Source organism: Ursus arctos, unplaced genomic scaffold (assembly GCF_023065955.2).
Source record: "Ursus arctos isolate Adak ecotype North America unplaced genomic scaffold, UrsArc2.0 scaffold_1, whole genome shotgun sequence".
Taxonomy (NCBI): domain Eukaryota; kingdom Metazoa; phylum Chordata; class Mammalia; order Carnivora; family Ursidae; genus Ursus; species Ursus arctos.
The window spans coordinates 60,747,768-60,760,360 of NW_026622763.1; the positions used below are offsets into that span (position 1 = coordinate 60,747,768).

Sequence of the window (12,593 nt, forward strand, 5' to 3'; positions counted from 1 at the left end):
CCAGGTAGATTGATTTTACATATCTTTATAGGCTCTGTAGTGCTACAGTTACCTTCTAAATCTGTCTCATTGTATCCTAGCATTCCTATTTAATATTTTCATGAAAATAGTGAAGAAGTTATTTTAAGATTGTATTGTATTTTAGGAAGGAAAGCTTCCATATTCATTCTATGAGGCCAGCATTATCCTGATACCAAAACCAGAAGACGCTACAAAAAAAAAAAAAAAAAAACTATAGGCCAATATTTCTGATGCACATAGAGGCATAGATGCAAAAATCTTCAACAATACATTAAACAGATCATTCAACATGATCAAGTGGGATTTAATTCTGGGATGCAAGGGTGGTTCAACATTAGCAAATCAATCAATGTGATACTTTATATCAGCAAAAGAAAAGATAAAAACCATACAATCACCTCAGTAGATGCAAAAAAAGCATTTGAGGAAGTACAGTATCCATTCATGAACAGTAGGCTTAGAAGAAACATACATCAACATAATAAAAGCCATATACTAACCTACAGCTAACATCATACTCAGTGGTGACAAACTAAGTGCTTTTCTCCTAAGATCAGGGCCAAGACAAGAATGTCCACTCTCACCACTTTTATTCAATGTAGTACTGAAAGTCCTAGTACTAAAAGTCCTAGCCACAGCAGTCAGACAAGAAAAAGAAATAAAAGGCATCTAGGTCAGTAAGAAAGGAGTAAAACTTTGACTATTTGCAAATGACATAATACTCAATATAGAAAACTCTAAAAACTCTACCGAAAACTACTAGCACTGATAAATGAATTCAGTAAAGTTGTAGGATACAAAATCAATATACAGAAACTTGTTCCATTTCTATACCCTAATAATGAAGCAGCAGAAAGAGAAATTAAGAAAATAATCCCATTTAGAATTGCACCAAGAATAGTGAAATACTTAAGAATAAACTTAACCAAAGAAGTGGAAGACCTGTACTCTGAAAACCATAAAACGTGATGAAAGAAACTGAAAACAGTACAAATGGAAAGATATTATTCCATGCTCATAGATTAGAAGAACAAATATTGTTAAAATCTGCATGCTATCCAAATCCATCTATAGATTTACTACAATCCCTATCCAAATACCGGCAGCATTTTTTACAGGAATAGAAAAAATAATCCTAATATTTGTACAGAACCACAAAAACCCCAAATAGCCAAAGCAATATTGAAAAAAGAACAAAACTGGAGGTATCACAATCCCAGAATGCAAGATACATGACAAAGCGGTAGTAATCAAGACAGTATGGTACTGGCACAAAAATAGACACATAGATCAATAGAACAGGATAGAGAGCCCAAAAATAAAGCCATGCTTATATGGTCAATTAATCTTCAACAAAGGAGGAAGAATATGCAGTGGGAAAAAGTCCCTTCAACAAATAGTGTTGGAGAAACTGGACCACTTTCTTACACCATACACAAAAATAAAATGAAGTAAGGACCTAAATTGAGACCTAAAACCATAAAAATCTTAGAAGAGAGCACAGGCAGTAATTTCTCTGACATCAGCCACAGCAACATTTTTCTAGACATGTTTCTTGAGGCAAGGAAAACAAAAGCAAAAGTAAACTGTTGGGACTACATCAAAATAAAAATCATCTGCACAGCAAAGGAAACAAAACTAAAAGACAATGTATGGAATGGGAAACATATAAAGAACTTATACAACTCAACACACCCAAAAAACAAATAATCCAGTTTGCAAATGGGGAGGAGACATGAATAGACATTTCACCAAGAAGACACACAGATGGCCAGCACATGTGAAAAAATGATGAGTTATGTTGAGCATCTCACACCTTACACCTATCAGAATGACTAAAATCAAAAACACAAGAAACAACAAGTGTGGGTGAGGATGCAGAGAAAAAGGAACCCTTGTGCACTGTTAGTGGGAATGCAAACTGGTGCAGCTACTGTGGCAATATGGAGGTTCCTCAAAAAGTTGGAAATAGAACTACCCTATGATCCAGTAATTCTTCTACTGGGTCATTACCCAAAGAATATGAAAACACTAGCTCAAAAAGATACATATCCCCCTGTAGTTATTGCAGCATTATTTATAATATCCAATTGTGGAAGCAGCCCTAATGTCCATCGATAGATGAATGGATAAAGAAGTGGCATATATGTATATAATGAAATCTTGCCATTGGCAACGATATGGATAGCTCTAGAGACTATAATCCTAAGTGAAATAAGTCAGTCAGAGAAAGACAAATACCATATGATTTCACACGAATTTAAGGAACAGGAAAAAAGAGACAAACCAAGAAATAGATTCTTAAGTATAGAGAACAAACTAATGGTTACCAGAGGGGAAGTGGGTGGGGGGATGGATGAAAAAAGTATTAGAGATTTTTAAAGAGTACATTTGCCATGATGAGCACTGTAATGTATAGAATTGTAGAATCCCTATATTGTACACCTGAAACTAACACTGTATATTAACTACTGGAATTAAAATTAAGTAAAAGATTGTGTCGTATTTTAAATTTAAGATTCTTTATATATAATTTTATCAAATAGAGCCATTACATTTTATTTCTCCAAAATCATGAGATCTCTTGGATCAAGGGGATTGTTGATAGGAGCAGAGATTTGAGAGGAAGATCCTAAAGAGATTCCCTTTAGCTAGAAATCCTGGAAAACTAGGGAGAGAATGGGAAAATGTGTGCATGCATGTGTGCGCGTGTGTTTGCATGTGTGGAATGAGACTTTCGCCTCAGTATCTACCTAGTGTATGTGTCACTGTGTACCAGTGCAGTCCAGTCAGTTACCTTAGAATCAACATGGTAGTTTGGGGGGAAAGGCAGAAGAAAGTTCAGACTTAATAAAGCTAAAATTATGTCATCATTTTTTTTCATCTCTAGACTGTTTGACTTCACAGACACGACTCAGGCTCAGTGGCATGTTGGTAAGCATCAATTATTTTGTAAAACTCCATGGCCATGTTAAGAAAGAAAGACATTTAAGAATTGATTCTAAATATTTCTTTGTAGTTCCTTAAACACTTAACTCATTTGTAAATTTTGTTTTTTTGATAAATATATTCATAGCTATAAAACTTTTTTCCTAACTAATTAGAATTTTGACATGTGGTGCTTTCATTGTCGTTCACTTCTGAATATCCTGTAATTTAACTATGAATTCTTCTTTAATCAAAGAGGTATATATTAGTGTTTGTGTCACCTCCAAACTTTATTTCTTGCTGTTTTTGTTTTGTTGTTATTTCGTCGTATATTTAGCTCTCATCATATTATGGTTGGGGGTATAATCTGTATGTTGTTGATACTTTAACACCGTTGGAGCTCCCTTTGCTGCCTGGGAGTTTATCATTTATGAAAATTGTGAAAGACCTATCTGTGCTCAAAAATATCTTTTCTGTATATGTTAGGTAGAATTTTTATATGTTAGACCAATTTTATCTGCATCATATATTCTTTGAGTAAACTTTTTCTAGGAAGTTTTAAATTTACAATAGAAAAGTTGGGGTTTTCTAAATAAAGCTAAATTCCTTTAACTTTCTCTTTTACTTAACACGTGACCTGTTTTTTGTTTCTTTTCACTGTAGGATGGTCTCGTTAATGTAGGATGGATGGACTGTGCCACCCAGGACAACCTTTGTAAAAGTTTGGATATTACAACAAGTACTACTGCCTATTTTCCTCCTGGAGCCACTTTAAGTGACAAAGAGAAAAGCAGTGTTTTGGTATGAGTTACTAATTTCTTCATATATATGTGAACACACACATTCAAACATAATATATCATTTTGTAAACAGTGAACAAGGAAATGAATTCATCTATAATAAACATTTAATTATTTAGAACAAGTATTTAATTTTGGGGATTCTGTTTAATGGTAAGGTCTGCTATAAGGATTATATTACAGTGGTAGAAAACCATTACACTTTACAACCCAGAAGTATGGAAAACATTCTTAGGTTATATGAATTTTCATTGGTTTCCATTTGTATGTATATTTTCTAATGTTAAAATATAGATCATTAGTATGTTTGGCTGGGACTCAGTATTTGTTTTTTTTTTAAACCACCCTGTTTAGATTCTGATATAAACTCAGTTTGGAGACCTACTGTATGATTCACCTCCCTAATTTTATGAATGAGAAGACTGAGGTTCAAGCTAGTTATCAAGAGTTAAGATAAATAATGGGATATTGGATAGGTCCCTAGGGAACCTCAAAAGAAAACAATAAAAGACAAACTTTCATTAGTTTTTATTTCTGTATTTTAATTCTTTCTTGATGTTGATGAAGATAACACAAATTCATTAAAGAAATTCATATATGGGTATAGAAATGTATAGGGGCGCCTGGGTGGCACAGCGGTTAAGCGTCTGCCTTTGGCTCAGGGCGTGATCCCGGCGTTATGGGATCGAGCCCCACATCAGGCTCTTCCGCTATGAGCCTGCTTCTTCCTCTCCCACTCCCCCTGCTTGTGTTCCCTCTCTCGCTGGCTGTCTCTATCTCTGTCGAATAAATAAAATCTTTAAAAAAAAAAAAAAAGAAATGTATAAAGATAGATGCAGGGGTGCCTGGGTGGCTCAGTCGTTAAGCGTCTGCCTTCGGCTCAGGTCATGATCCCAGGGTCGTGGGATTGAGCCCCGCATTGGGCTCCCTGCTCCATGGGGAGCCTGCTTCTTCCTCTCCTCTCCCTCTGCTTGTGTTCCCTCTCTCTTTGGCTGTCTCTCTCTCTCAAATAAATAAATAAAATCTTTAAAAAAAAAATGCAGAATTCTTCTAAAACCAAATCTCCCACAGATAAATACCATCAAATCTTGATAAATACTCTTCTAGATCTCTACTTACACATGCGTGTAATTATGACTTCATGCTGACAACTCTCCACTTCTATCAGTAGCCCAGACCTCTCACCTCCACTCCAGACATATATATTCTGCCTATTCAGCATCTCCCCTGGGATATTAACTGATTTTTCAAACTTATATATCTATAACTAAACTGCTGATATTCTCCCATAAATCTGCTCCGCCCACAGTTTTCTCTGTCTCAGTTGATAAAAAATCCATTGTTTATCATTCACGTCAAATACCTTAGAGTCATTCTTGACTCTTCTTTTTCTCATATTCTATAACTTATATCAGGAGAATCGGTGGCCCTGTCATTAAAATCTTTCTAAAATCCGCTTTCACTGCTAGTAGAGCATTTATCATCTTATAATATACACTAATATATTATCTTTGTATTTTTATTTTTCTCCCACAATACATTTTTAAGTTTGAATTTTTTTTGCTGTTATATCTCAAGTCCCTAGAAGATTATCTGACACATAAGTGGACACTATATATAGTGCCTGTGTATATTATGTATTATGTGCTAGAGGTAAACATACACATAAATAGATAAGTCAGCAATCCCTGAGTAACAATCCATTGACTAAATGTGCCATACTTAGTTAATCAGTCCTCTCTTGATATTTAAATTACCTACTTTGTCATGATCATAAGTAATGTTGTAATGAACAAGTTTGTACTTTTTTAGTTACCTGTTTAGATGAAATAGCCATGGCAGTTTTAATTTCAGTTTGTTTTGCCAGATTGCCCCATAGAAGATTTCTGTTTATATTGTGCCACAGCTCATGAGCACGCCTGTTCGCTTAATAGGTTCTTGCCTTCAGTACTACAGTCTCATATTTTAGTGAGATCTTTCTGCTTTTTGATATAAACCTGCAAATTTAAATGCAATCTTAGGAGACGTAAGTGAGTGATACTGGAAGTGTAATAACAGGGATTGATGAATTGAATGGTTTTTGTCACTCCTAAAAACATTCAAGTTTTTAGAAAAGTAAAACATCTGTTGGTCTGCCTCAGACTGAATTGGGTCAGAAAAGGTATGGTCTAATATAAACATTTTGGTTATCTCTCTCAAAGTCAGTTCCATTTTCGCTGTTGGCAAACCTTGCCTTGTTTATTCCAGTGGTGGTGTTTTCTGCTTAATGGTTTGTTTTGTTGGAATGTGAGTTCATTTATTTGTATGCCATATGTAGTTTATGTCTTCCTTAAACACTCTCTTTCCTGGATAAATTCCAGTTGTAATACTAGACATCCATTTGAGAAGATCCATCTCTTTCCTCTTTGCTAGTCAGTATATTCAGCAAACATTTATTTACCAAGCTCTTACTGTGGACAAAATTGTACTGGGTAATTGGGAAGAAAAATAGATAAAATTCACTTATTTAATAAATGTCCACACAGTATAGGGAGTCATTACAGTATGGCCTCATTGTTTGGGGATGTATTATTTACAATAACATTTTACAGCATTCATATCCTAATGTTATTCTAAAACCCAATATACTATCAAAGGTAATTTTGTGGTTATCTGCCATTTAAAAGTACCCAGTATTTTTGTTTGCATTCCATTGATAATGAAAAAAATCTCAATGTGTAATAAACTGATTTATTGGGCAGTGACTATAATATAGTGGAGTTATATTAAGTTGTTAAAACTCTGTCTCCCCAAACACATATTGGGAAATAATCCCTAAAAAAGGTATATAACTTTGCATTACATATAAAGAAAACTCTGGATGCTATAATTAGGTTATTTTGAGGCAGAGAGTTATTGTCTCAACTGATTTAGTACGTTCTATAATTGAGAAAACGTTCACATTACACCTTTTAACAGTGATTTACATGTACATTTTATAGGGGACATGTTCTGTGTATAATGAATAACTTGAAGAGGGAGGGAGGAAGAAATTCAGAGGCTAGACAGTATCCTTTGTAAGTGTAATTACCGAGTTTTACTCTATGACAAATGGGTTTATAATGAGGTTCTAGTGGATTAATCAGTAGTATTTTTAGTGAAATCTTTCTAATAAATGTGGCTGATGTCAATGACCTGTAGTACTATGGCATGTAGTATTTGGGCCTTTTAACCCCTTTGGTAACAAAATATTTCATATAGTTCTTTAACAGTATGCTAAAGATTTAAGAAAAAAAACAAGTTTTAAGAATAGAAACTTAGGAAAAACAGTGTTCTATTTTTATGTTACACGCATTGTTCTGTCTATATGATTATTCTTGTGTTGAGTACAGTTAAGCTCTGAATACCATGGAAGTTCCTGTAAGTTTTTAATGGAGTTTCAGGCTTGCAAGTAATATTTGAGTGATCAGACATAGGTGTTCATAATTAAACTCTGTTTTGTCACCCCCAAATACATTTTACTGATGTGACCATTACCTCATTCTTTGTCGTTAACAGCTGCTTCTTTGAGAATTACATGAGCAGGGAGAGTATGAGAAAAATATGCTAAGGATAAAATATGGACAGATATAAAGGAAATTTGTTAGAAAGGAGGTGTGCTTTTTTCACTTGTTTGTGTTTTAAATCTTTAAGATAAGGTCTTAATCGGGATATTTAACTCTGCCAAACCCCTAGGTGTTTAGATATTTGGACTTTATTTCTAAAAACCTCTATAATAAAGAGTATTCCAATTTTCCAGTTGTAAGTTCTTAATTCCTGTTTGTTATTGGTTGGGTTATTGCAGTGTCTTGGATCATCAAATAGTCTAGTGTTTTAATTAACGATTCTTTAAAAAGTCTGTAAAACATGAATGAACATTAAAATTAATCTGAACATAATACAGTTTTTTCCCAATAATTCAGAGGTTACTCAAGGTTATTGTGGGGATTATTATAGAATACACACCACAATTTAAAGAAAATTCCAGATAATGGAATTTTAATTTTACATCAGTATTTTTAAGAAACAGCCCAGTTACACAATTTTTTATTAATTGCCAAATATACTTTAAAAAAAAACACATTTAGAATAAATAGCTCAAAAACTGTTTTTAACTTTTGTGATTTTTTTTTTCTTAAGAGTTCTATGGAAAAAGATGCTAAAATAAATCGATGTTGATTAAAAAGATTACAATATGATTCTCTTCTTTTAGTTCCTTAATTCATTGGATGCTAAAGAAATATATTTGGAAATAATGCATAATCTCCCAGATTTTGAACTGCTTTCGGCAAACACACTAGAGGTAATATTTCTGTTAATAATAATAAAAAGTGGTAAATGTTGGTAATGTTTCCAGTCTTAACATTTTAAAATCACCATTTGTTTTATTCATCACTAAAGGGAAAGAAGTTTCAAAGGATTTTATATATTTTTATATACGTATGTATATAGCTATTCTAGGTTAAACTTTAATTGCTGGAGTTGCAACTTTAGGGTAGGTCTGGAGTTCAAGACAACATAACCAGTCCTGAATGGGGGCCTCAGCGGGAGTGTCAGAAAAGCCGAAATTTTGATCACAAAGCAGCTTTGGATCTGATTTGGAATTTTATGTTTATGAATGGGTCTGAATTTTAGACAGTACTTTGAAGTAATGGGTATGGTGGCTAAAATTAACTTTAAATCAAGGAAATAAAGAATAGAACACTTAGAATCTCTTGATTCTAACATTATTTTATCACTTTTTTTCCCTTTTTATCACTTCTAAGGATCGGTTGGCTCATCATCGGTGGCTCATATTTTTTAGTTTTGGAAAACATGAAAATTCAAATGATCCTGAGTTGAAGAAACTAAAAACTCTACTTAAAAATGAACATATACAAGTAAGAAAAATGCATTCTGCCCTGCCTTCTGCTAGTGTGCCTTCTTATTAATTCAATACATAAAATTACATTTTAAGTAACATAAAAATGCTTATTTGATATTCTAGGTTAAGAAACCCTTAAGTGCTTTTGTTCTTCTGTTGTGATTTTGTTTTTCTATTAAAAATCTACAGTGATATCTGAAAACAGTTAACTTTCATTTGTCTTTAGTAGCTGGCATGTAATATATCTGTATCAGACAGTTTTCTGGAATGCATACCATAGAAGAATATCTTTCCCTTTTTAAAATTCTTATTTGTTGGGGTGCCTGGGTGGCACGGCAGTTAAGCGTCTGCCTTCAGCTCAGGGCGTGATCCCGGCGTTATGGGATCGAGCCCCACATCAGGCTCCTCCGCTATGAGCCTGCTTCTTCCTCTCCCACTCCCCCTGCTTGTGTTCCCTCTCTCGCTGGCTGTCTCTATCTCTGTCAAATAAATAAATAAAATCTTAAAAAATAAATAAATAAAATAAAATTCTTATTTGTCTATGTAAGTAATTTGTACTCATAGTTTGAAAATTAGGATATATAAGTAAGCACAAAAATGAATTAAAATATGTAATATTTACTCCCCTGTTACTAACCCTACTATAAATTTACTGTGTAACTTTTGAAACTTTTTCTGCATATGTTTTAGTATGTGGGCATAGGTATATGTGTGTGTATACATGCATATTGTAATGGGCATTGTAATAGACATACCTGTAACTTTACACACTTTTTTAATAAAAATGGATTCACTATGGGGCGCCTGGGTGACAGAGTCAGTTAAGTGTCCGACTCTTGCTTTTGGCTCAGGTCTTGATCTCAAGGTCATGAGATCGAGCCCCACGTCCAGCTCTGCACTTAGTGTGGAGTCTGTTTGAGTTGCTCTTGCCCTCTCCCTCTGCCCCCACCCCGCTCTTGCTCTGTCTTTCTCTTTCTATCTCTCTCTCCCCCTAAAATAAATAAATCTTTAAAAACAAAAACAAAGAAAAACCTCAAAAATGGATCCACTATACAGTAGTCCCTCTTTTCCGCAGAGGATATGTTCTAAGGCCCCCAGTGGATGCCTGAAACCACAGTACCAAACCCTATATATACTTGTTTTTTTCCTATACATACATATCCATAATAGAGTTTAATTCATAAATTAGACACAGTAAAAGCTTAACAATAATAATAAAATGGATAATTGTAATAATATACTATAATGAAAGTTATATGAGTATGGTCTCTTACTATACTGTACTGTACTCACACTTGTGAATTGATATGAGCTGGTAAAATGCCTACATGATGAGATGAAGTAAGGTGAATGATGTAGGCATTGTGATGTGGTGTTAAGCTACTACTGACCTGACAATGCCTGAGAAAGAGAATCATATACTTCTGGACTACAGTTTGACCAGTGGGAACCAAAACTGTGGAAAGTGAAATCACTGATAAGAAGGGAACTGCTGTATTCTCTTTTGTAGAATTTTCCCTTTGACAATATATTTTCCTATATGCTTGTGTGTATATGTATGTGTATATATATATGTGAATATGTATATGTGTGTGTATATGTATATTATATATCTGTATATGAAGTACTACCTGGTCTTTAGAGACGATAAATATATACATATATATAAATATATTAAATACATTATTAAACATATATGATGTAGATGTTTATCATCCTAGAGGTATCATCCTCCCTAAAGTCTAGGTAGTATTTCACTATATGGTTACACCATAATTGTTTAACAAATCCTCTTTTACCAACATTGTTTCCATTATTTTTTTATATCAAAAATACATACTATAAAAATATAGTATGAAGAATTTTAAACAAGATTGTGTTTTTTCTTAAATTGTCCTCTTTACTAGTGTCCGCCAGAATGTTTATATCATTTTATATTCTTACAACGTGTCAGTAACCATTTCTCCACACCTGTGCCAACCTTGGTATTATTTGTTTAATCACCATTCTGATAGACCAAAAGTGATATGTTAATAATATTCATTTTCATTTATTTGCTTCCTAGTGGGGTTGAAAATTTTTTTGTGATTATTAACAAATCATAATTCTTCTCTATTTTCTGTCTCTGGCCCATTTTCTTTCTTCCGATAGGATGTTCATCTTTTATTTCTTGGATAAAAAGACATGGATCCTTTGAAATCCTCAGATGTTTTTTCTTGGTTTATCATTTCCCTCTTAGTATTCTTTATGCTATTTTCCTTTACAGTGTTTGAAATTGTCAGCCTTTGCTTTATTATTTCTGCTTCTAGGGTCTGAAAAAGTTTTCTCTCTCCCCCATTCAAGCTTATATAAATATCCTCTATATTTTTAGAAGAGTGGATTTCTTAAACTTTTTTTTTTTTTTTTAGATTTTATTTATTTGAGAGAGAGCACAGCAGGGGGAGCAGCAGGCAGATGGAGAGGGATAGGGAGAAGCAGCCCATCCCCCCCACCCCACCCCACCCCAGAACAGGGAGCCCCATGCAGGGCTCAATCCTAAGACCTTGGGATCATGACCTGAGCCAAAGGCAGACACTTAACCTACTGAGCCACCCAGGTGCCCAAAAGAGTAGATTTCTTAAACAATTTACTGTTTTCTGGAAAATTTTTTCTCAGGTTTTTGAACTCTCTAGAAGGCTCTTCTTTTTTCTTAACTAAAGTGAGTTTCAGTGTTAAACATAAATTAATTATTTCTATCTTTTATTTTCATGGCCAGTTAATTTCTGTTTAGAAACTATTGTTAGAGCAATGTCATTCCTTTATGAATATTTAAAAATGAATGCATATGATTTTGTTTTCATCAAATTAAATTTTCTACTTTAGGTTGGCAAGTTTGACTGTTCCTCTGCACCAGACATCTGTAGTAATCTGTATGTGTTTCAGCCATGTCTAGCAGTATTTAAAGGACAAGGAACCAAAGAATATGAAATTCATCATGGTAAGAAGGAAAAAAAATGGTAAAATTTATATTTATTTTCAAATAGTAATTTTGTAATTGTATTTTTTACCCTGTTTTTTTTTTTAATTCTTTAATTGTAGTTGACACAGTGTTATATTAGTTTCAGGTGTACAACAGTGATTCCACAACTCTGTACATTATGCTGTGCTCACCACAGGTGTAGTGACCATCTGTCATCATATGATGCTATTAATAGTACCATGGACTATATTCCTATGCTGTACCTTTCAGCTCCATGACTTATTCATTCCATAGCTGGAAGCCTGTAACTCCCGTGCCATTTCATCCATTTTGCCCATCCCACCATCACTCTCCCCTCCAGTAACCACCAGTTCTCTATATTTATGAGTCTGCTTCTATTTTGTTTTGTTTTTCAGATTCCACACATAAGTGAAATCATATGATGTTTGTCTTCTCAGACTTATTTCACTTAGCATCATACATTCTAGATCCATCCATATTGTCACAAATGGCAAGATCTTATTCTTTTTCATGGCTGAGTAATAATACTCCATTTGTGTGTATGTGTATGTCTGTGTATATACACACATCTTCTTTATCCATCTATCAGGGGATACTTGTGTTGTTTCCGTATCTTGGCTACTGTAAATAATGCTGCAGTAAACATAGGGGTGCATATATCGTCTCAAATTAGTTTTGTAGTTTTCTTTGGGTAAATACTCAGTTGTGGATTACTGGATTGTATGGCATTTTTAATTTTTTGAGGAACCGCTCTACTGTTTTCCACAGTCGCTGCACCAATTTATATTCCCATCAACAGTACATGAGTGAGAGTTCTTTTTCTCTACATCCTTGCCAACTCTGGCTATTTATCTTTTTGTTGTTAGGTGTTCTGACAAGTATAAGGTAATAATAGCTCATGTGGTTTTGATTTGCTTTTCCCTGATGACATTAGATGTATCATTCAAGGGGCGGCTGGATGGCTCAGTTATTTAAGTGTCCA

General features: G+C 33.9%; 1 protein-coding gene across 6 annotated transcripts in view; it reads left to right on the plus strand.

Moving 5' to 3' along the window:
• DNAJC10 (DnaJ heat shock protein family (Hsp40) member C10) overlaps nucleotides 1-12,593 on the plus strand; it is a 59,463-nt gene that overhangs the window by 27,850 nt on the left and 19,020 nt on the right. For all 6 annotated transcript variants that reach the window (XM_044381352.3, XM_057303257.1, XM_048214558.2 and 3 more), the window contains 5 exons: nucleotides 2,912-2,955; nucleotides 3,613-3,750; nucleotides 7,981-8,070; nucleotides 8,534-8,647; nucleotides 11,494-11,608. In XM_044381352.3, the coding sequence (XP_044237287.2) occupies nucleotides 2,912-2,955; nucleotides 3,613-3,750; nucleotides 7,981-8,070; nucleotides 8,534-8,647; nucleotides 11,494-11,608 (501 nt within the window). The remainder of the gene's footprint in view (nucleotides 1-2,911; nucleotides 2,956-3,612; nucleotides 3,751-7,980; nucleotides 8,071-8,533; nucleotides 8,648-11,493; nucleotides 11,609-12,593) is intronic.